At 40.1% G+C, this 25771-nt stretch overlaps 1 protein-coding gene across 3 annotated transcripts; it reads right to left on the reverse strand.

The window, feature by feature from the left end:
* Positions 1–16: 16 nt before the first annotated feature.
* On the reverse strand, positions 17–25674 carry ASB5 (ankyrin repeat and SOCS box containing 5). 3 transcript variants are annotated; one of them, XM_077934185.1, is made up of 7 exons: positions 25350–25674; positions 8168–8247; positions 6865–6972; positions 6389–6539; positions 6157–6291; positions 1428–1619; positions 17–933 (listed from the first exon to the last, which is right to left on the reverse strand). In XM_077934185.1, the coding sequence occupies exons 1-7, from the start codon at positions 25543–25545 to the stop codon at positions 806–808; spliced, it is 990 nt and encodes a 329-aa protein (XP_077790311.1). In that variant the 5' UTR covers positions 25546–25674; the 3' UTR covers positions 17–805. The 3 variants fall into 3 exon arrangements, with proteins under 3 accessions (XP_077790311.1, XP_077790312.1, XP_077790313.1); XM_077934186.1 differs by lacking the exon at positions 25350–25674 and adding an exon at positions 16857–17151; XM_077934187.1 differs by lacking the exon at positions 25350–25674 and adding an exon at positions 10778–11005.
* Positions 25675–25771: the final 97 nt, after the last annotated feature.

A 25771-nucleotide genomic window follows, 5' to 3' on the forward strand; every position in this document is an offset into this window, starting at 1 on the left:
AGCAGGGACAGCAGGAAAAAAGACACCTGTTTTATCGTCTTTCAATATGTATATATATTTATAGAGTGCATCTAACACCCCGTTGTTCTAGATACACACAGAACAAGACACCTTGAACCAGAATATAACAAAACCAAACAATAATTCATCTGTGCCAGTGAACAAAAGATCTTAAACACATGTACAGGTCTTGAGCATTGCACAACACTCACTTACACAACATTCTGTGAGAGTTTTTGGATTACAGTACACCTTCATTGCCACTCCAGCCTCCAGTCCACTGAAAAGGCTGTTGCTCCTGACAACTGCAGTTCCCATCTTCTCTAGCTTCATCCCCCCTCCTCCAATGAATGAAGAGTAGAGTAGATCTTTAGAGAGCAACAGCATTTAAACGGGCTAACTCCCTTAGCAATAATACACAGGTGTTTGGGAAATGCTGTAACTGACCCCGGAATCCCTGCATATTCCTGCACATCCGCTGTGTGAGGAACAGTCCCCACAAAAGCCCCTAAAGGAAGATAAAATTAAATGAAGTGGCTGATCAGTGAACATTACATTAAAGTGTACAGCAAATTTCAAGAGTATTAGCAAATTCTATTTAATTATATTAGCCCCTCTCCATCAGGTTGCTCAAGGAATCCCAAATATCACTGGATTATGATGTAGCTTCAGTTGTGAGATATATATTAGTAAGTAAATGTAGGTTTATGCCCTCCCTTCCCCATCTCAACAGTTTTTCACATGAAACATATAGTAAAATACTTGGCTGCTTTTCCCCCCAAGTTTTGAAAAATTAGTCACTACTTTATCTATACTGCAGGAACTCTTTCAACATGGTTGGCAACTGGAGCTGCGGTATAAGATGCAACCTGGCTTTTCCTATGTAGTTTCGGATACGTAGCCGACACAGTTGGCAAAGAGAACATGGAGTAGCTGTAAGTAGATACAAAGAAAAAGAAATTGTGGCAATTCACTACTTCAATAATTTGCAATGTGTTAATTATATTACAACCTACAATGGAAGCTTTTGGGAACCTGGTACCCTCCAGATATTTTAACTTACATTTCTCAACAGCTCCAGGCTGGGGATGATGGGAGCTGCAATCCAAAAATCTGGAGGTCACCAGGTTGACAAAAGTTGTTCTATGGTATGCCCAAACTCACAGTTGACTAGCATAACATTAAAAAACATAAATATTTCAACTGAGTATTTGAAGTGCCCTCCATTTTTACAAACATGTGTTTTGTCATTTTGCAGTACAGTTTTCTATAAAAAGCACTGAGGTATTTAATTAAGTAATCATATAAGGTATTTGAATGTGAAAGTTCAGCAGCACACTTAAAATGTATTGTAACAGAAGAGTCAGTTCCATGAGAGGAAAAGAATAGTCATGGTTACTACTCTGATATAAACATATCCCCTTTACCTTCTTGTAGAAGCAATACTGTTTCCACCAGACTCCGTGGAGTAGCTACATCTACAGGTCGTTCGAACTCTGTATTTTTGGCATTTATGTCTGCCCCAAACTCAAGAAGTACATTTGCTATTTCAGCACTAGACTGCTTTGCAGCTGCGTGTAGTGGAGTTTCCAAAAACTTTCCTTTCTGTACATTAGCACCTATAGATTTAGAACAGGAAAAATAGGAATATATATTAATTAATGGGGAATTTATATTAATTAAATCAAAGCCAAATCACAATGTCTAAATTATTGTTCTCAAAAATTAGATTCTTATTCTAAACACTGGAACCAAATACTTTATATAAAAGTATTGCTAAGGTTGTCAATTAATTTTGTTGTATATTTCCTACATCTGTTAAGTATAATGGATTGTAGTGCATACTTAGCTAGGGATGAGTAAAACCCTCCAGAAATTATTTGGAAGTATTCATGAAGATTAATGACTGGCAAAAGGTGCTCCAAGTAAGTAGCATAGCAGATATATTTTGTGCTAACTGTGGTTTTGGAATTGTCTTCAAGTTTAGATCCTTGTATAACACATGACAATAATCCAATACTCGAGGGGGGCCACTAGGGGCGCATTGGAAGATGGCCGACAATAACATCTCTCCGACACGAGGTAATTAAGAGGCTGTGGTGGGAGTAAGCAGCCTCCCTGCCCCCCCAAGTGAGTGGGGGGGACTGCCCTTGCCTGCTGTGCTCTATACCACCCCCGAACTCGAGGGGGTGGGGGCACTAGACAGAAAGCCCTTGTGTGGACTTCGGCTCTCCTGGACGCTGTCTCCAATTCGCGCCTCTAGCTGCAGCAACTTCAAAAGAAATAATTAGGTGAAAGCAAATGCACATATTTCAAGGAAGAATGGGGAGTAAAGACTGCTAACTGAAGAGATCTCTGAGAAACAAGACGGGTTGGATAAACAGGAATATATCATGAGAAGACACACCAAGGCTTGATATGTCGGCAACGGGACCGGATGGGGGGGAACTTTCCTCTCTTTTCTTTATGGAATTAACCAAGAATCCTCCCCCCACAAGTCAGAAATGCCGCTTAAATGACCTAAGCTGATGATTTAAGACTGTGTGGAGATAATTTCTAACCAAAAGCATGTTTTAAGGAGATCGTGGAAAGTTTAAGAGCTTTGGGATGACGCAGTAAAAAAACAGCATCGCCATTTTGGCAAGTTCTGTCGAAAGACTTATGTCTGGGAGGAGGAATGGATCTGTTTTCATATTGCGGGCGAGCCTCCTCAGAGGATTATAGAAGGCGACAGATTTGCGAAGATTAATGATGGAAAGAGTGCTCTTATTTATGGAAGTGATGATATATGGAAACCATCTCAATATGGTGATTGGACGAACGGAAAAAATCACACAGGATTATAACTGGTGTTTACCTGCTTAAGGAGATTATCAGAAGAGATCACAAAGAAAAAAGAAAAATATATGAATAAGATGAGACGTGGGAACAGCAAGATAGGACTGGATAGAAATATGAACATTATTTGGGCAGATTTGTGGATATTAACGCAGCAGCAAGAAGATGATTGGAATCCCCTTCGGAACTTGAAATATGGGTACCCCCAACAAAAAAATTAAAATACGGCTTTGTAATTCGGAATTTATGTGATGTGATGTGATTTGATTGGTCGGTTAATAAAAATTATTTTTTAAAATAAAAAAAGACAATAATCCAATACTCGCACGAATGATTCTGGATTATTTTGGACAGGCCATAGCTGGTGCACCAGCTTTAGCTGTCTAAAGCAGGCATAGGCAACCTCAACCCTCCAGATGTTTTGGGACTACAGTTCCCATCATCCCTGACCACTGGTCCTGTTAGCTAGGGATCATGGGAGTTGTAGCGCCAAAACATCTGGAGGGCCGAGGTTGCCTATGCCTGGTCTAAAGGTGCTTTGTGCCACCAAGGCTATTTAAATTTGCATAGAAAGCACCAGATCTAATAGCATTCTCATACTTTGAAACTAATGCTTCAGAAGGGAGTACGAGCCTACTCAGAACAGGCCAAACACCCTCACCAAGTCTTTGTCTGATCAGGATTGAATTTCAGTTTATTGGCAGTCATCCAATCCATTACCATTCCCAGGCACCCTTTCACATGAAATCTGATTATACAAAGTTGGCAGGGATAGCAACTGCTTGAGACAATAGGCTATGGAATTAAAATGCTATTTTATTTGTGTTAAGAGAAAATTGTTTCCAAGGCTCAATAAACAATAACATTACTCTAAACAGTGCTTAGTCGTCATTTGTTTATAATCTCTTCCGGTTTTATGCCCCGAGTTAAAGACAAGTTGGCAATGACCTGGGAGTAGGCAACAAGAATAATTAAAAGTCTGGAAGACAAGGTGAAAAAGGGGATACCACAGGCTTACTTTCAGCTATGTGATGTGGATGCTGTTGTTGTCATCCTCACATTATAAAAGATCAGTGTGACTTCTGAGATTTGCTGAAGATGAAACTCAATCTTTAAATGAATGCAAAGCTGAATTGTCATCATTTGAAATATCCTATATAGTTCATATAATGCAGGCTAGTTATGGATATTGTCTATTCCTATTCCTAGAGAATTTTAAATTAATTGGCTCTAGATTAACATCTTCATCTTAAAACCAGGTTGGTTAAAAGAAATACAATGTAAATACGGCAAGTGAGAAGAAGGAGTAAATGACACTTAATGTAATTATTGTGGGTGCTTCATGATTTTGGCTAAACAAATTTTTACTAATCATCTTGGTTCAGTTGGAATTCTATACATGACCCAAAATTATATGTATAATTTGACTCTGCTCTAGACCATAAGCGTATCCTTGTGATGGACAAGGAAAGGCCCAGTCTGTGTATGAGTCAACAATAATTCCAGCACATGCTAGTCATAAGCAAGAGGTTGTGCCATGACCCAATTAATTCCAGAATCCAGGATCTAATCTAATGCAACATACCCTTAATTCAGCAAAAAACCAAACAAAACCCACTGAGAATAAATGATTATCAGCTGGAAAGCATAACATGTCCTAATTAAATTAGCTAATCCTTTTGCCCATCTGGAGAAATCCAAGTCCGTTCTCTTTTTTGCAAGGTGGAGGCACATTGTTAACAAACTGAGATCATTGCAGCAAGAATATTCCATTTACATATCTTAGGAATGTCAATGCTCACCCCCCCCTTTTGTCAACAGGAAATGTAGCGTTGAATGGATGTCCTAGGAATTGTTCATTCATGTATTTTGCTACTAAACGGTAGTCAACAAGTCCAGGCCCTATGTGAAAACCTCCTTTTGCATTCAGGGTTTGGCAGTAATAATATTTCTCACCCCCCCCCCCTATAACTGGGTGCACATGGCATCCCCCAACTTGTTCATTTTATTGGGAGGCTGCTCCACATCAATATTTTCTAAGATGCATTACTCCTGTCCTGGTATGTGGAAGTGTGCTGCTTCTTTCATTCATTTAGGCTTTAGCTAGCTTGTGTCCTTACCTCTACCCGCTCCATGCTTCCTTGTCTCCAATACATGTTTGTTAGTTTGTTTTTGGAATTAGTCAGGACCCTTTACAGAGAGGTACCGGCCAGTATCTTACTAAAGGGGAATGTTTTGCTATCTTTAACAGGGTTCCTTCTTGTCATAACAAGAATTCCAGAAGCTGGAGCATTACCATCTTATTCCTTTCTCACTGGGACAGGTAACAACAACAATCTCAACCTTAGCACTCTTCTCTGTGACTTGTATTTCCTCCAGTCTAACTCCAACATGGCTCTCATGAGACAAGAAAACTGCTATTTTACATACACAGTTGTACCTTGGTTTTCAAACAGCTTAGTTCTCGAACGTTTTGGCTCCCGAACGCCGCAAACCCAGAAGTTCCTGTTTGCAAACTATTTTTGGAAGCTGAATGTCTGACGGGGCTACTGCGGCTTCTGATTGGCTGCAAGAACTTTCTGCAGCCAATCAGAAGGCACAATTTAGTTTTCAAACGTTTTGTAATTCAAACAGATTTCCAGAATGGATTCCGTTTGAGTTCCAAGGTATGACTGTAACCTTTTCTAATCCCTGGGATTTTCTCTTTCCGCATAGCAAGGCTGTGTCTTTAAAAACTGTTAGATGAATCTCTATTCCTTTCCTTCTGTCTCTGTAACATCAATTAAGTAAATGTTCCAGGCAACATATGGCTGGGCTCACATGTTTTTGCATTATTAACCTATTATTTTCTGTACTTTTCTGTAGTGGCATTTCAAGTCACAAAGCTGCTTTTGCTGCTATTTATTTGTTTTACATTGGCATGTTGTCATCTTTAAACCTTTACTCATTTTAAAATAAACCGTGGTGAGCCTATTGTTGGCTCCTCAGAGTGAGCAGACTAGGATGGTCCATACTAAATCCCTCAAATTTTACAAGGTTATAAAAGTCAATGTAATTCTGTCTATGCACACACAGTCATCTCCAGTAAATATCTCAAGATAGATGACCTCAAGATTATCCTTTTAGGAAAATGCATGTGTTAGGATATGTGTACATTTGAATGTTTACACTTGCACCCTAGCAGATAAGGTAGCAAAACAAGGTGGTCAGATCAAATGTACTAGTTCATTCATAGCAATACAATACACTATGCATTACAGTGAAACTCTGGTCCAGTTTAAGAAGCAAAGTAAAAATATATTAATTAACCTTATGTACCTGAATGCAGAAGCTTGTGTACGCATTGTTTCTGCTGTGAAATGCAAGCCACGTATAGAGGTGTTCCCAGGTGAGGAATATCTTGGTCAACATCTATGCCCCGAGAGATCAGCAGTTCTAGACAGTCACTATGACCTAGTGAAAAGAGAGTGCAATTCATCTCTCAAACTAGGAATTGGATTTACAATGCCTGATGTAGTTTTTGATTCATTCAGCTAGTCTCTTTTCTTACCTCTGCTAGCTGCTTCGTGAGTTGGAGAAGGGAGGCATGTCTCCCACTGAGCTTTGGCACCATACTCCAGTAGAAGCTCTACACAAGATGCACTTCCTCTTGAACATGCATTGAATAAGGGTGTCACTCCATCAATTGTTGTAGCATTCACCTAAAGTATTGGATATTGCTATGAGTAGAACTAAAATACTTGTTTACATATTCTATTTCTGCTTTGGGAATATAGGTTGCCTCCCCCTTCCTCCCCCTCTCAATTGATGAAAAATTAGGAGAATGAAAGAGCTGGCAACATGCAGATGAACAGAAGTAGGAAACTTGTATACCACCTTGTAATGATGTTCAGTAAAGTTTGCCATAGAAAGCATTGAATGCCACCTGAGAGTCTCCCAGCCACAATTTACAGTGCATTAATATCAGTGCAAGGTCTACAGCAGGCTATTCTTATGTTCTTACATACAGAAGAAAACAATACTTGCATTTGCTCCTGCTTCAAGGAGAATTCTTGCACATCCTACGTGATCTCCTAGGCATGCTTCATGTAGTGGAGTCACTTGATCAATGGTCAGAGCATTTACATTGTATCCCTAAACAGGAAAAGAACTAACAGCTGTAAGCCAGTTTGTCCAAGTGACAGAATATTATACGCAGAATATACTTTACTTAGCCAGCATAAGGTCTAAAATCAAAGGGTGAAATCTAATTGGTGCCCCCTTGTGCTCACAGAAGGGTTTTTGACCCAGCAGACACTTCCATTAGCAATTTTTACCACCTTCCAACCAGATCTGGGGTTCAACAGCTCCTAAATTTGGGTGGATTCTGGGGTCTGCAAATATTGCCTCCCCTCTCCTTCCATTCGTAAAGTCCACCCAAAATATTTTTAAAATTTTTAAATTGTTAATCCAAACAAATGTTTTAGAGCAAACAGTGTTATAAACTGACTGGAGTAGTTACAGTAACTTTCCTGGCTTGGGATGGCTTGGGAAGCTACATGCTATGAAGTTTAAAAAGTTCCCTCGCTACTTTATACAGAGAGAAGGAAAGGAGGGGAAAAGATACTGTTTACTTTTCCATTTTCTAGAATGCCTCTCCCTGATATATAGCTATAAAATGCTACAGTTAGGGCTGGTACTAGCTCCAAACCTGATTCCTCTAGAATTATATAGGGCCTCTCCACCTAGTTTTTCAAATTATCAAAGATGCAGTTGTAAATACTGGAAGTTTTGATTTCCCAGGTCCTAATTTATACGTTAAGGCTTGCCTTCTTAGCTCATACAAGCTATTGGCAAGCCTCTTTTTCCAGCAAATACCTACATGGGTAATCATGAAGGTGATTGTGAAATACAACCTAAATCCCATGCAGATTAATCATTAATTTCAATGGATATATTCTGAGTTGAACTAGCGGTAAATACCACCTGATATAGTTGGCACTCCATGTGGATTGATGGCATTAGGATCTATGTATATAAAAAGGGAAGGATTATTTCCACCTGCAATCTCAGCAGCTGGGAGATGTGGTTTATGTCTTGTTATACTTTGACCCATATGCTCATGCTAAATTAATTCTATTGGTGGAAGAAGTGGGTTGATAGTGGGATTTATACATTAGAGCAGTTAATAAGATTGGATGGAGATTTTTTGTCATTTACAATTTTGCTGTTTAGCTATCTTTTACCTGCTAGTGCTGAATGTCAGTAATTTTCATATTAAAACACTGGATTATAACAAAGAATGCGGGAGGGGAAACGTACTGTGACTGAAATACTTTAACATTTTTACCTGTGCAATTAAAGTTTTCAGAGAAAGGAGGCGTCCCTGACTTGCTGCATCATGCAGTGGTGAGCGATCTGCCCAAGAACCTGTGGAACAATAAATACCACCATATAGTTTAAATTACAAAAGCAGATATGTTTTAATTCATATAAAATAATAAACTGATGATCAATTTTACATTTAGACAACCCCAATCCTACATAATTCCTATTTAAATACAAACCCCATACTTCAGTTTAAATATTAAATTAATTATTTTGTAAATGTAGAAAAAGATGATAAAGTAAAAAAAAAAAAATTCACACAATCCCACCTGAAAATAGGGAACAGGATCTGGCCACTTCCTTCACCACCAACCCATAGGCCACTTTGACCATGATGTTGGGTGACCCAGCTTCAAAGGAAAGAAATGGGAGTGCACTCAGTGTCCGCTCCCAATTCTTTCCTTTCCTCCTTTGGAGCCAGACTGCAAAAGAAGATCCCTTCCAAAAGGCGCTTCCAGTCAGCACAACTCCTGTTGGGATCAGCTGCACTTGGGAGTTCTGGGGTTTGCAAACCCATTTTTGGCAGAGTTCTCAAGTGAGACATCCTGAGTGGAAGCAATCCTAGGGGTTTGCAATTGGTGCCAAATGTAAAAGGCTTGCAAAGGAAGCTAAATCTAATTTCCCCCATCCCTAGCACACAGTTAATTGAGAACAAGTCTTATTGAGATCAATGGGACTTTCTTGTGAGTTAACATATTAGAATGAAAATGCAAGTTGACTAGTCAGAAGGCGGCTTGAAATATCTATAATCCAGTGTTTCTTCCAGATGGAGATTGCAACTCTTTGCTCTGCCTTGCAGAAATGGTGCTTTGTTTTGTAGTTCTGGGATGCTGCAGAAAGTAAGCAATTTCAACAGCAAAATGTAGGGTCCACCTTAATATAGGACCCAAATATGGTATTCATATGATGATAACAAAAAAGTTGCCAGAAGTTAACATGAGAACTCTGGTGACCACCCATTGCATTGAACAGGTCTCTTCTGAGGTACATGGGTGTCCTGGTACAATTTATGAAAGTTATCCTAAATCCACCTTTAGTTTATGCTAGAAAAGCAATCAGCACTTTAAAAATCCTAATCAATATGTATATCCGACAATCACAAAACAAGAAGAAAATGTTGCTCTTCTTGAAACAAATTATTAGCGGCTGCTGTTTACAACCACACTGACGCATTCTCACTGCAGAGAATTCCTCTCTCTCTTGTGCCAATTTGTTTTACTGCCAAACTGAGCTGCCGCCCTAAGACTTTGTTAAGAGCTGCTGCACTGGGAAATGGTAGCAAGCATATAAAGTACCTTATTAACATCTCTCTAGCATCTCAAACTTTGGATAAGGAAAAGATCCCAGATGCTAACTTTACAGATTTTTTAAAAAATCTGAATCCAGCATTGCAGTTGCAGTTCTACAAATCATATTTATCCTTATCTATGCTTCATCTGCTATCTAATCCTGTGCCTCTTTTTACATGTATTCACTTGTGCTATGCAGAAAAATGTCTGCACATTTCATTGCCGCAGTGGTCTGATTTTATTTTTCCCATGGTGCTGGAAAATAACCCAAGTCCTGCTTTGCACCAAGCATTCAGGGTATCTCTGCCCACTACTACTCACATCAGGGTGTACATTGCAACATTCCATGGGTGAAAATGGAAACACACTTCTGTACATGTTAACATCCCTATTTCTGTTTAAGAGGGTGTTTTTCTTAAACTGGATCTAGTTCTTAAAGAACAGTGGAAGGAAATCAGTGGCCCTCCAAAGGTTATTGGAGTGCCTATTTCCATAAGTTCCAGACCGCATGATCAGTGATTAGGGTTGATGGGTGTTGACGTCCTGCAACATCTTAAGGGCCACCCTTAAGGGTTCCTCACCCCTGTTATTATCTGTACGGGTGGTATGGAAGGAAGTAGTCCACTGGAGTTTTGCGTCTCTGTGTATACATATGTATAAATGCCCTAGTCAAGAAGCATCTCCCTCCCTCCAAGACAGCTAACTTCTAAAGATTATTATGGAAATGATAATGAAACCTGAAGTGCTCTTGAGCACACTAATAACATTTTTAAAAGCCACTCTCAAAGGGAAAAATAGGGTCATTGGGTTTCCTTCCTGGCTAAGTTGGAGTGTATGAAACTCAGCAACTTGTCTTGGCTGGTAGTGACTTTTTTTGATTGGTTCTTCTGCAGACAGACTTGTAGATTGTAATAAGACTGCTGGTATACACTATGTATATTTATTTTAGAGAATTGTTGCATGTTTTTCAGTGACCTTCTGCTCTCATAGCTTTCCCATTTTTTGTAATGGAGATGGGATTGGGTACCCAGCTGTCTCAAATAAAAAATATACCTTTTAGAAAGGCAGTTGCAAAAATACTCTTTATTCAAAAACAATCTCCCTATGATTCTTTTCTCTCTGACTGAAGTGCAAACTACTTCAAGTTATATTTAGACTCTGCATTCCAAGCCAGCTGGTATCTAATTTACTGGAGTATACAGTTCTGTAATACTGCAGAGATAAGGCTAAGAATTATAACGAACAGTCAAGTACAAAGAATGATTTAGAAATGTATACAGTACCTAAATCTCCATCTCCCCATGGCATTTCCAGCCAATCGCAATTATAAATCCGGCTCATGTTAAACAAGGAAATAAAACTCTTCCTTTTGCTGCTGCCTATTAATACACTTCAGCCATTTTAGAAGGAGCTCTGCACTCATTATAATATGAACTTTCACCTGTAAAGCCTCTGCAGTAAACAGATATCCAAAGCCCTGAGTTTAGGAATAAGCCAGCTTTCGTTGCTCCATAGAAACACAGTACAGTACATGAAATAATTCATAGTTTAAATATAATAATGCATAGTTTAAATAAAGTATAATTGTTATTTCATTTTATAATAGATAACGTGATGTAGAATTGGGTCTGGATTCAAATCAAAACACCCACTATAAATTGGTCAGGTGCTTTTCAGGATGACAATTTCTTAGCTTCAGCTCAATAGGAAGAATTGTAATCTGCCTCACAGGATTGTTGTGGGAGCAAATGTAATAAAAGCTGCAAGTCATTTTACAAGTGAAACCTGTAATAAAAAAAAATATCATTTTCATTATGAATATGGATTGTTTCCAGTGGGTCTGAATTAAAAATCAAATGAAGCTTTGTGTAATAAATTATGCCAAACATAGTCTATATGAGCTGTTTCCTGTAATATCCATATATATTTATATATAATAAAAAGTTTATCTACATGACCCCTATATTTAAAGTTATAAGACAATTAGTTTTATGCACACATTTGGCAAAAGTAGGTATTGTGGAAGACCTAAGTTAATATACTATAGGATTATATGGTTCTCTTTCATTAGCCATGCTAGAAGGGAAACCCAACATGTAAGATCACCTTTTATTTATTTTATTTATTTCATAAAATTTATATAGTTTGATTGTAAAAAAATCTCAAAGTGGTTTACAAAAAAACACACACACACAAAATTCATAAGAAGAATTAACAACAATAAATCAAGACTTTAGAAAGGTTAAAGTAACAATAAACTAAAAACAGATTAAAACCTGCAGCAACTTTCTAAGTTGGCTTAACTAAACAAAAATATTTTTAGAGGGCCCTCCTCAAAGGCGCCTCCTTGATGTCAATAGGCATGGAGTTCCAAAGTGTAGGTGCTGCTACACTAAAAGATTCTTACAAATGTGAAAATCGGTATTATGTGGCACTTGTAACAGTGCCAGTTCTGCTGATCGAAGCAGTTGAGTAGGTGCATATGGGATCTTGTCTGCAGAGACATTCCATCTCCATTTACACTGATACAAGATGGGATTTTGTAGGCATGGCCTGTTTACCCCCATGCTGCAGTTGTCCTCAGAAATGTGGGTGAATGATTGGCGGCCCAGCAGGAACTGTGTGAGGATGTTGATGCTTCCTTAAGGTGAGAGGGCTGCTAAGCTTAATGGACCCAGAAGTGATGGGTAAGGAATTTGTAAGGGAAGGCTATGGGGACAAAAATACCTAAGAATTGAGAGAAACAGAAATAATTTTTCCTCGTTAGCAAGCATTTGCCCATCTGCAGCAGGGAGAGCAGGGGCTGTATTAATTCAGTGGTAGAGTCCTTGCTTTGTGGACAGAAAGTCTCAAATTCAATCCCTGGCATTTTCAGGCAGGACTGGGAAGGACTCCAGTCTGATACCCTGGAGAGCTACTGCCTTTGAGTGTAGTAGGAGACTATCCAGAATTAGATGGAAGACTGCAAGGCTGTTTCCTGTTCCCATACACCTTTCCCCCATTCAGGAGCAATGTTAAAGTTATTGCACAATTCTTCTTATAATCTCAGCATGTGAAATTCTAATCAAAATGTCCCAAATTAAAGATATACCACATGATTATGAATATCTCCTCTCATCTTTCCTTTTCACCATGACAACAGACATGATCTAGCAAATAGAAGTACTTTTAAAACCAATTTATTTCTGTTGGAGAGAGAGAAGCACATGCTTGCCTTTTCCAACAAAATCAGTAGGAATTGGCATCGTATATATCTTATACAGAGCTTTAAAAAGTACCCTAATTAATTTGAAGGTGAAAGGAGCTTGAGAGATCTAGAAAATGTAAAATATATTGTACAAGATATATAGTGCATAAAGGTATACAGGTCTATTCAGAAGCCAGGCCTAATGGGACTTATTTCTAGAAACTGCAGCCTAAATGTGCATTGCAAGTAATCAGATAAATAGCACCGTTACTATTTTAATATTTATTATGTATGATTATAATAGATAATTGGTTCTATGAATATCCTAATGCTCACATGCCAATCTTTCCACTGACACATGCCAATCCATTTAGGTTTTTTGGATCTGCCACCTTAACTATGAGCAATAAAGCCAAGCTCCACAGGATGTGACAGATCTGTAGTCGTATCTCCCATTGTTTCTATTCTTAACTTAAATTACTGGCTGGGGGCTCGAATTTGAATTTGAGCAATGGTACTGAAGGAGTGATGCTTAAACTTTCTGCACAGTTTTCTCAACCTAAATTGCACCCCATTGAGTGGCTATTAGTTTTGTTGCAAAAGAAAAATGCAGGGACCTCTATCTGCCACCCTGTGAAGTTTTGGGAGATGTTTTTGATCAAGAAATCCAGACTAGGAGGATGATTGAATCCTGTTTTCTCAACGCTGTGCTCCAGGACATCAGCTAGTCTTGAAAGATTTGTTGGGAGATATGATGGCCATGAATCTCTGGTGTCTCATGTATTTTGACCCACTGAAGTGGGCTGGTTAATGGATTTATACAGAAACAAACTTGTAATCTGTCACCAATCAAATTCAGAGCTATAATAATGCCTTCTAAAGATTCAAATTCTACCCTCTAACAAAATGGCAGTTATATTAATAGCAAATGATATCTGCAGCGCTCCTTGTTTAAACTGACAAGTTTTAAGTGACATACCTGTATCATTCCTCTTCCTTTGACTAGAAGTATTAGTTTGATCTACTCTATGAAGCACTGAAAAGCTAAGTATGTTCAATTGACATTTATTTACATTGGAGGGATTTAAGCATGTGCTTAAGCGATCCGTTTAAGTTGATGGTGCTTAAAAATCATATAAACATTATAAATGCATTATAATCATATAAACATTATAAATGCTGTATGTTAGTACAAACAGGTATAAAGGTTGGGTTGACTTAAAAGGGAGTGGACTGCTGAAAAGAGACCAAATTTTCTGCAAGAACGACAGCTGTGCCTGCTGATACAACAGACTCGCGGGGAAAGTGAATGGCATGGGAGGGTTAGGGGGAGAGGAGGGGAAAATATCACGAGAGAAAGGGTTAAATTGCCCCTTCTACAGTACTGCAGGGACGCGTGTGGCGCTGTGGTCTAAACCACTGAGCACTGGCGGAGGAAGAAGAGTGGTGGAGTGCCCTGCCCCTGGCAGCGCGATCCAGGCAGGGTGCCACCGTGGCTGCCCCCCCACCCGTGCTGGGCACCACGCCCCCGCAGGCTATGCACCCCACCCCAGGATGCGCTCCAGCCTCGCCCCATCTGCTCTCCGCCCCCCGGTGATGGAGCATGAAGCTCTGCCACTTCTACTCAGCCTCTTGGGCTTGCTGATCAGAAGGTTGGCGGTTCCAATCCCCGCGACAGGGTGAGCTCCCGTTGCTCGGTTCCAGCTCCTGCCAACCTAGCAGTTCGAAAGCACGCCAAAAAGAGAGAGGTGCAAGTAGATAAATAGGTCCCTCTCAGGTGGGAAGGTAAACGGCGTTTCCGTGCGCTGCTCTGGTTTCCGTATTCCGTTGCACCAGATGTGGCTTAGTCATGCTGGCCACATGACCCGGAAAAACCATCTGCGGACAAACGCTGGCTCCCTCGGCCTATAAAGTGAGATGAGCGCTGCAACCCCAGAGTCGTCTGCGACTGGACTTAACTGTCAGGGGTCCTTTACCTTTTTCTTATAGTACTGCTGTTTAGGTGTATTTCCTACTCCTCCTACATAATTTCTTTCAAAAGGAGTCTAACACCAAGGTATTCCGACAGCATTCATATGTCACATGCTCTGATCCCACAGTCTATGTGGTTTGGATCAGGATTTTGTTCTGTGCACACAACTCCCTCCTCCTCCTCCTCTGACACATCTAGCCTAATGTAGCACATTCTGGCTTGTCAAAACAGATTCTTATTGATGTCTGAACCAGCAAACTAGAGGTGATTCCTCCAAACGAAGATTGTCAATTGTATTTTGCAAACTTGGCTTGGTGAGAAAATGGGAAGGAAGGAGGCATGTTCTTCTTCCCAGTCCTCCAGACAACAACTGGAGGGTTGAAGTATGTGGTATCTGAAAGCAGCCACGGTGCATTACATACCAAAGGGTGACTAACATTAGATTTTGCCTGGTGCCTTAAAATGATCATCTGAATATGAGTTTCAGATTATTAAACTCCAGAATGCAAAATGTTATTGAACCTGACCTTTTGAATCTGGTAATGCATCAACTACAAGAATTAGGCTTGTTTGTTTATTTTAAACCTATATTATCTTACATAGATATCCTCTTATAGATAATATATTCCATCTGTTAGATAAGGCTTGACACTCACTGGATGTTTGTAGAGCACTAAAGGTGTATATTGCTAGGATAAAATACATAAACACCCTGTTTATATCTACGCAGGGGGAAAGTCTCATCCTCTTTGCCTAGATGGATCAGGGTGTGTATCAATATGATACTCTTAAATTACCCCATCCAGTTAATTTAACATCCCATTTTACCACGTCTGCAGCAACCACAGCCGCCTTTTCTACAAATTGCTCCATTGTTAGAAAAATGTAGGGCAGCTACCTGGGCTTCTCCTAACACGTTCACGAGGCATTGCAACGTGGACTTATTTGCCTCTGTGGAGGCTGCCTTTGGCAGTTTTCCAACAGGCGTTTATGCCTTAATTTGCTGCAGTTGAGACCTGCTCCAATTGGGAAAGCTGTGATATGTCCCAGCCTAGTGGCCTCATGATAAATAGTATGACTGGCACTTCCCTTTACCTGTGGATAGTAGTGCCACAAGTGGTGGGGGCATTGCAATGTTAGAGGATGGAAAGCTACCACTGGTGGTAAAAAGCGGAATATACCCACTGGATCCAAAGACCCATAGATCCCTGACGTGCCTGATCCTAGACTAGTGAAGGGGGAAATTGTGAAGTTACCTGCTCCCCACATTCCACCATGGTTTGCACAATCTGATGGGGCTTCGGATGTGGTGATAGATCTGTCACAACATTCCTCCCTTCCCCTCAGACTCCAGGTAGGATTGTTCTGCCCATGACTAGTAACACCTGGGGGCAGGGAAATTGGCATGGAGGAAATGGGTAAAAACCTTCTCCTCTGTGCCACAATCTAAATCTGAATCAGAGCCTCAATGGCAGCTGTTGTTGTTTTTTTAAGGAGGGGATTCCAAGCCCAGAATTCTGGGTTGTGGTTAGTTAGCATCACATCTAGTTTGACCCTAAGCTGGAACCAAGTCTCTAATAAATGAATCTATATATTTCAATAATGATTCCAAAGTGGAACCCAATCCAGAAATAAACTGATACTTATGTGGGGGGGACCCAGGTTTATTGATTTTTGGTAGCATATAAATGACAGGAACTTATAACAAATTTCACAGCTCCTTTCATAGTTATTGTAAACTTATTTTGTATGCATCACAGTGCTTCTGAATGCAGGCGCACACAGACAGATTATATAATATTAACTAATATCTGCAGTATTTGCATGTCACATGTAGTTCTTACAAGGTCTCCTGCCTTGTTTACCTCCCCATGTATATTTACAATTTACATATAAGGTCACTCCAGCCCTTCAGATCTGTAAACAGTCCCTGGTACTTAGCAACACTGGCATTTGGTTTGCTGTATATTGAATGTGACTTCAACATCTGCAAAAGCATACCTCAGACAAAACATGCTGTAGCTAATTTCACACTAAAAGAAAACTAGATTAAAGCTGTGTCTATCTTTCTATTATCATACAATAACATTGAAATATTTAATTTAGGAAAACAGTCACGATATAAAATTGATGTTGCAAAAATGGTTCACATTAGAAAATTCTGGAGCCTCCATCGGCTTGTTGAAATGATTGCTGTACTGACCTTGACTGGTGAGAATACCCCAGCTAGCTTTTCGTTTCGCAGAACACTCCCCTATGCATTCTAGGCTTCTCTTTGAGAGATTCTGTTTAGTGCAGCTCCTCTGAACCGCAGTGTTTGTGGACATGATTTTAACGTTCTCTTCCCTCCTGCCAAAGCCTGCGTGTCATTAACGCAGATGCTCTTCCCTCTGGAATGTCCACAAAGTGCTAACTGCTCTCGGCCCTCCTTGTCATTTTATCACAAGCTGTCTGGTTGTACTTGCAGTAAAATAGCTACTACACCATCCTGCAATATTTACTAGCAGGACGGGCAGCTAGAGTGAGGGAAGGAAAGGATTGCATTGGCATGTTCTATTTATAAAACAAGAAAGAATCAGCTTAGCTGCAGCCTGGGTCTGTTTACACGAGTTAAAATGGAAGAGGGTGCTTGATTCCTCCCCCTCGCTTACACTTGTCCTAGAAAGAAAGACTTCCCTGGTTATGTTGGTTCTCCATTTGTAAAGGGGGGGTGGGAGGAGGGCACAGTAGGGATCTGTCACCCAGAAATGTTTTGAAAGCAAGCATAATTACAGTTGCAAAGCATTTTGCAAATTAATTTATAAAGCAATTTTTGGACATTTTGCAATGGGCAGAGTATTTTCAAGTTTTTACTGCAAAACTGAAATATTAATACTGTAATGGGCAAGGTTCTTGAGTGGGTGATTGTAACCAGATCTAGGTGCTTTTGGAGAAAACAGATTTTCTAGATCCTTCAATCGGGGTTTCAGCCCAGTTTCAGCACAGAAACTGCTTTGGTCACCCTGTATGATAATCACTGCTGGGAGAGAGACAGGGGAAATGTGTCCCTATTTATTTTTCTCGACCTCTCAGTGGCTTTTCATACCATTGACCATGTTATCCTTGTGGAGTTGCTGTCTGAGTTAGGGGTGAGTACCACCGCTTTGCATGGTTCTGGTCCTACTTGGATGGTCGGTTCCAGAGAGTGATGCTTGGGGAGTGCTCCTCAGCTCTGTGGAGCCTTCAATGTGGGGTTCCTCGGGGTTCAATTTTATCCCTTATGCTGTTCAACATCTACATGAAACCGCTAAATAAGCTTCTCAGGTGTGTTGGAGTACGTTGTCAGCAATATGCTGATGACACATAGCTCTGTTTCTCCTTTCCATCTGCAGGTGTGGCAGTGGATGTGCTGGACCTTTTCTTGCCTTGGTAATGGACTGGATGAAAGCCAACAAACTGACGCTCAATCCAGATAACAGTGAGGCACTGTTAGTGGGCACTTCCCTAGACTGGATGGAAAGGAGGTTGCATGCTCTAGATGGGGTTACACTCCCTCTGAAGGAGTGAAGCTTAGGGGTACTCCTGGATCCTTTGCTGTCTTTTGAGGTTCAGGTGGCCTCAGTGGCACAGAGCTTAAGAAGGTGGCCCACTTGTGACCCTATCTGAACTGGGATAGCCTAACTTCTGTCATCTATGCTCTGGTAACCTCTAAGTTATAACGCATATATGTGGAGCTACCTCTGAAGATTCTTCAGAAACTTCAGCTGGTGCAGAATTTGGTGGTCAGGTTGCTGATTAATATTTTGGCCTTTTAAACGTGTTGGGGGGGGGCGTTATTGGTTTGCTTTTATTTTTGTTTTATTATGTATTTCGTGTTCTCTTTTTGGGTTGTGAACCACCCTGTGATCTTCAGATGAAGGGCAGTATACACATTTAATAAATAATAATAATAACAACATTGTGAGATATAATAATGTTGATGATTTTATTATTTATACTCTGCCCATCTGGCTGGGTTTCCCCAGCCACAATTTATGGGGGAAAGGACTAAGCATTAGTAACAGTTGTAAAGAGCTATTAAACTACCTTCTTGTGGGTTGACCCAAACAGGAGCATAAACAGTAAACATTAGTAAACCAGAGCAAATACTCCTTTGGCATGGCACTAAATAACCTCCTTGTAGTGCTGGAAGAAAATCTTCATGAACAAGCAAACAGAAGAGACTAATCTGGGATAAAGTTACAACACAGATTAACCAGAGTAATGATCTTATTACAGTAGTGGTATCCCCAGTAAAAGAAGCTTACTTATCTTGTGGTCCTGTTTAACTAACTTAAGCTTTTCTAGGTGCCAATGCATTTATGATTCTGGCCATAAATGTTAGCAAATCTAGTGTTGTCTACAGGAGAGATTAATGTGGGGAGTGGGACACTTGCACCTGGGGGCCAAATCACATATCTTGAACCTTTACATCAGGCATAGGCAAACTCGGCCCTCCAGATGTTTTGGGACTACAACACCCATCATCCCTGACCACTGGTCCTTTTAGCTAGGGGTGATGGGAATTGTAGTCCCAAAACATCTGGAGGGCCGAGTTTGCCTATGCCTGCTTTACATCTTCTCCCCTTTCTGGCCCCTCTCTCAGCCCCCCTTTTTTCTGGCCTCATTCTCATTGCTGATTTTTTCAATCAGATTTTTTTTTAATGGCGTATTTTATTTATTCATTTTAAATTCTGCATACATGTGCAGGAACATGCTTATTCTGGGAGATAGAAAAGCTGAAAGTATTTCAGCGTTCAAAAGTCCACTTACCTTTTCTGGTGGGCGGCATTGCAGCCAGGCATCGGGCTCCGCAGTGATCCGGCTGGGGGCAGAGATCGGCCCCCTCATTGTCACCGCCCAGCTATGTCGCCAGCGCTGGGTGGGGCTCTGTCCAGGGGCAGCCCCACTGACGAATCAGTACTGGCTGTAGGCGTGGCCACAGGAAATTTAAACCGCGGCACGGCCAGGTGCCATTCAAGTCCTAGGACTCCCCCTATTGGTGCTTTACCCTTAGCTGGTCTCCTGGCAGATGGGCAGGAGTCAATATATAGTCTGGCTTCACCCAATGCCTAAGGCCAAACCTCTCACATCTATAACTGATAAAGTTGTGGCCTATTCAAACCCATAAACCAAAATCCACTTGTCTGTGTGGGAACTGCGGGTCATGGGGCCTTGGCATGCAATCAATGATATGGCTTATGCCATACTTTGGACCACTCTCCTTCCCTATTGTGAGTGGTGGTGAGTGTCAGGTTGATTGTTTTACTACTCATTTGCTCTGGATTTTATTGGAGAGGGAGAAGATAAAAATGATGGACAGTAAAGGCCAGAAGGAACAACTGGGCTAGCCCATTCAGCTTCATTGAACCAGTCAAACTCTTGCCACATGCCAGCTCTCTGTCTTAGTTGGATGGTTTAGCAGATTCAGCCCCTATCCAGCACACAGATCCTCAGACCTCCTACATGAATGAAAGGAGCCATTCACATAACTACTGCTGAACAAAGCAGCAACAGCTATCAGATACAGACTATGAGGAAGAGAGAGAGAGAGTGTACATGTGAAAGAGAGATTATGGTCTGTCTGTGAGACAGAATGGATGAATGAGCATATATGAAAGGGAGGATGCAAACCTGCATGGGAAAAAGAAGGAAAGAGATCTGCTTTGCATAGATTTTGAGTTCTTTGCCATAATCTGAAAAACGATCAGAAAGTATCTCAGCTTCTATGTTTTCCAGAAGGCAGTCTTAATTTTTAATAATATGTTGCATGCAAATGCATTGTGGGTGTGGTTTAATGTGAACATTAGATTCTTCTGCTTGAGTTATAAATGGAATTTTAGTTTTTCCTTTGTGACACCGTTGGAGTCTGGATTGTGTAAGAATGATATGTGATGATGGCTTGATATCATGGATGAATGTATTGTTTGGTGGCAGGGGACAAGTAAACACGTGGAATAGATCTATACCTAGATTATCTATACCTAGATTACACAGTGTTTTCACTTGTCTTCTGCCAATGAGTACAGGGCTCTACCCCAGCTACTGTCCTTTGAGACTGCCAGCAGGAATGTGACTTGCATATTGCCAAAAAGAGGAAATATATCACCTGAAAAAGGACAATAGTAAATATTTGCTTGTGTTTTTCATATGCTAATTTGTATTTATAGAAGCAGATTTAGAATTATTTAACATAATTTAAAAATAAATACAATTCATCTCACTATGAGAAAGACTGACTAGGTGGCCTGTCTGTCCACTCTGCTGTCCAGGTGCTAATTGTTGATAGGGAACTTCAGGGTTCCTACTTTCCCTTATGGTTATTTACTGTTAAACTGGTCTTGGACCAGAAAACCCTTCAAAGAGAGGACTGCCCTCTGTAAAGTATGGCACATAGCTGCTCTACCTGTCAGGCTTTGCCCCTAGGACCCTCCCAGGTTCTAAAACGTTGTCTTTCAGGAATTGGTGGCAGTAGACACTACACAGTGAGAAGACCCTCTATGCAGCATATGCAATAGAATCCATGCCTACAAAAATGCCCAGTGAGTCAGAGTAAGGAAGGGAGAAAGCAGCCCTGCATGAATACTACATTAGGGATGCACATATTAAGAGATTTTATGGCTTTATCCACAAGTTCAAGATCTTGACAAGGGACAGTCCACTTCAAATGGGGAAAGTGGTAACCCTAACCATCTATATGAATGCAACTACGGTAACTCATTATACCTCAACAAATCTCTTTTTTAAAAGGTATTTTTATTGAAATTTCCAGTTATACATTTCCCACCATTAAATACCCACCATTATAAAAATACATTCATTGACTTCTCTTATTCTCTTTCCATGGTTTCTTTTCTTTTCATGGTTAATTTCCCCATTATTACGCATATTCTATTACAACCATTACAACCATTTAATCCCATCCCCCTTTTCATATTACCTCATCTTTTTATACTGTTGAATTTACCTTAATCCTGCTAGCTTTTTCACTTGTTTACAATTATTTCCCAAATATTCTACCAAGATTTTCCATTCCTCTTTGTAGACTCGATCTTCTTGTTCCCTTATTCTGCTGGTTAGGTATGCTAACCCTGCTTATTCCATCATTTTAAGTTGCCATTCCTCCTTCTTAGGGACCTCTCCCACCCTCCATTTTTGGGCTAACAAAATCTGAGCTGCTGTAGTTGCATACATATTTTTTTTCCTCCTGACTTCTGGGAACCTCCATCTGCACCATTCCTACAAGGAATGCTTCTGGGTTTGGGGGGATGTTATTTTAAACCATTTTTTCATCTCATTATACTATCTCAACAAATCTCTGCATATTAATCATTTGGTGGACATGTTTTTTTTAAAAAAAGCTCATGTAAAACCACAGTGCTCAACTGTTGACTACACAGCTTAAGAAAAATAAAATGCTAAATCCTGCTGTTTTTATGTGTTGGGTACCGTGTGCCATGTTCCTTTCATGACCACTAGAGCTCTATTATACCTAGAAAGCTAGGATGTTCCTATATAGTTTTTATTAATAGAACTATGATCTATCTGGAATGTGAGCTGAGAAAACATCTTGTACTATTTTTCCTCGCCCAACAACTGTTGTTGAGTGACATTATCAGTTGCAATTGTTAAACAGGGTAGTAGGAAAACATTACTTATCATTCCTGACTGTATGAATGCCATCAACCTCTTCAGATAACACATCAAGAAATATGAGCTTCTATGGAATTTCCAGAGCTTATGGGGACAATTCATAGGTATGACTAATAAAGGAGATGAGTGATGTAGGTTGCCACCCTGTGTACAATTACCTGGGTATAAGTCTTATTGAACTCAATGAGGTTTACTTCTGAAGAAATCAACCTTGGCTTAGGAAGGGGAGGGTCCCTGCCATTAACCCACAATTCCTATTGTGGGTTTATGTCACAGTAATTATACATTACTATACATTACATCGGGACACGGGTGGTGCTGTGGGTTAAACCACAGATCCTAGGACTTGCCGATCTGAAGGTCAGTGGTTCGAATCCCTACGACGGGATGAGCTCCCGTTGCTTGGTCCCTGCTCCTGCCAACCTAGCAGTTCGAAAGCATGTCAAAGTGCAAGTAGATAAATAGGTACCGCTCCGGTGGGAAGGTAAACAGCATTTCCGTGCGCTGCTCTGGTTCGCCAGAAGCGGCTTAGTCATGCTGGCCACATGACCCGGAAGCTGTACGCCGGCTCCCTCGGCCAATAAAGCGAGATGAGCACCGCAACCCCAGAGTCGGTCATGACTGGACCTAATGGTCAGGGGTCCCTTTACCTTTTAATTATACATTACTCAGAAGTAACCCCTGCTAAATTCCATGGGGGTGGCTCCTTTGATACATTCACATAAGGTCATTGTTGTGGAGAGTCATCAGCCACTGTATTATGGGAGTTCTATCTCCACTCTGCACAAAAGGTATATATTTTGACATGCAATAGTAAATGACCATTTTGCGCACGTTCAAAGCACATATGACCATGCACATGCGCAACGCCGCAAACCCGGAAGTGGCAGGAAACGTGTGTGTAATGGGGTAGGCTTAAACACGCTCTGCCACCACGCATGATGATCTGGAATACAACCCCCGTGCAAATCAGGGATTGCCTATATCTGCAGACCCCCAACTCCCAGCCTAGGGAGTCATTCCAGGCGAATTTGGAAGAACTGCACTTAGATCCTTGCAACAATTCAATCAACTTAACCTCTTTTGTGTCCAAAGCAATGTTGTAAGTATTGCCTAAAATAAGGATGATTCATTCTGTTGAGGGTGTATTTTGAACCACAAGGGAGACAGAAACCTTCAGAATAACCTGGGGGAAAATTCCTTCCTGATTTGATAATGCTGTTGGGAATGTATCTAACTTCTAGCCATTCATTTCTATCAAAGGAAATACTCTTAGCACTTTAACACATACCCATCCCATCTAATTTCCTAATGCTAGTTGTTGCTATATTTTATGTCTAGAATCTCTTCCAGTCGCTCCAAGCGAGTGTTTTTGGAATGATTCCCATGAAGACATGCATTAGAATTAGCCATTGTGTCAGCCATTCCCATAGGCTGGCACTGGAAAACACTTTTCCATAAAACTAAACTTGGATGACCAGCTTCCATACAATATGTACTCTTAATAGGATGCATTTCAGAAGCACTCAATTGGAAGCAAACATGTGGCAATGTCACCTCAGAGAAAGAGAAAATACTCAATTACAGGGAAATGAAGTATAATATATCTCATTAAACAGTATCCCATGTGCATTCAGCTCAGTTTTAAAACAGTATGAGGCTTATGTTCTGGGTTGTTGTTTTTCTGATATCTTACTTATTTGATAATTACACTGTTTTATGATATACGACACCTTAAAATCTGATATGATGAAGGGTGGTATAAAAATGTTTTAAATAAATAAATGGGAAACTTTCTTCAAATCTCTAGCTGTCATTTCCTGTTAAGAGCATTTTTAAACATTTGATATTTAAATTGACTTATATTTACCTTAGTTTATATTGCAAACCTATTTTTAGTAGAACTACATTGCATTTAAATACATTGCAATAACAATATTTACACATGGAACAAATACAAGAGAGCCTCATGGATGTATTAGTGTCATGGATGGAGACATTCTGCTCCCCTGGATATCCTCATGAGGAAATACACCACATTGAAAACCACCTCTGGCTCCTGCAATATCATGGGCAGAACCAGAAATCTTTAAACCTGGCTGCACCAAAGAATCAAGTGATCATAAATCTCATAATGTAAAATCCCGTACCCATTTGTTTAGAATTGATGGCCTCCTTTGACACACATACTTCTGGGATTTTGAGTATAAAGAACTGAAAGCTGTCTAACAACACACAAATGCTGCAGTGCAGACCGCAATTGCATATTACTTAGGAGTGAATTGCTGAATGCTGAGGCCTAAGAAAAGCGAGCTCTTTATATGCTTAGCTTGTGACATATATATACTCTTTTGAACACATTTACAAAAAATATCGCATCTTCATAATATAAATGTTTGAAATTTTATAAACCAGTTGAAAAATGGATTTTACTACTATCTTCAAAAATATTAAGAATCAGGTTCCACTCTATATTATAGTTTTGCATTAAAAGTTGGATAGTGTTATGGCACAAATAATCTTGGTAAACAAGGAGCTGTAGTTACCCTATGCAAGCATTATGAATGTCAGCCAGTACTTTATAGGCATTTTCCTTCCTCCATTTGATAAATACAGAACCAGAGCAAATGAAGATTAATTTCACAATTTTAATTTACTATTCTAACATTTTACTCATGTTAGATTGAATCTGCTTTAAAGGTAATCCATAAGACAGACTATAGCTCAGTTGGTAGAACATGAAACTTTTAACCTCAGGGTAATGGGTTCAAGTCCCGTGTTGGGCGACAGATTCCTGCATTGCAAGGGCTGGACTAGGCAACTCTCGCGGTCCCTTCCAACTTTACAATTCTGATTCTATGAAATACTATTCAATGTGAAAATAAAGTGGGGAAATCTGGTCAGTAACAGGTTGCCTAAAGATTATGGAAAATTACAGACTAGTCTGCTTAAAGAAAATACTTTTTATAAGTTAGCAGCTCAATAACAAGAAATGACAAAGGTGATAAAGGAAACAAAAGCGTACCTTGTTCTTGAGGAAGTCCATAAAACTCAGCAGCTATTCTTGCTGCCTCTTTACGGTTCCCTTTTACAATATAGAAATGGCTGAGTATTGCGAGGCTGATTTTCACAAAAAGCTTAAAGCAGAAAAGTGAAAGTATCGTAAAGTAGACATTGGATAGTTGTTGGGCAAAAGGACGGTTTTCCTCTACGACAGTCATTGCTGCACAAGAGGCTTTGTCACTGTTTAGATACAGCTCCGAAATATGTCGGTAAGATAGTATGGCTCCAGCCAGACACTCTTAGGGAACAGCTGGTGCTGAGGAAAGAAAATATCAGCTGGTCATGATGCTTGCAGCTCAAAATATGGGGATTATTTATACTGTACATAGCACTGAGTTCACTTGAGCTCCTGCTAGTGTGATGGTATTTCAGCTGGAGAAGAAC

The sequence above is a fragment of the Podarcis muralis genome, chromosome 9 (assembly GCF_964188315.1).
Source record: "Podarcis muralis chromosome 9, rPodMur119.hap1.1, whole genome shotgun sequence".
NCBI lineage: Eukaryota > Metazoa > Chordata > Lepidosauria > Squamata > Lacertidae > Podarcis > Podarcis muralis.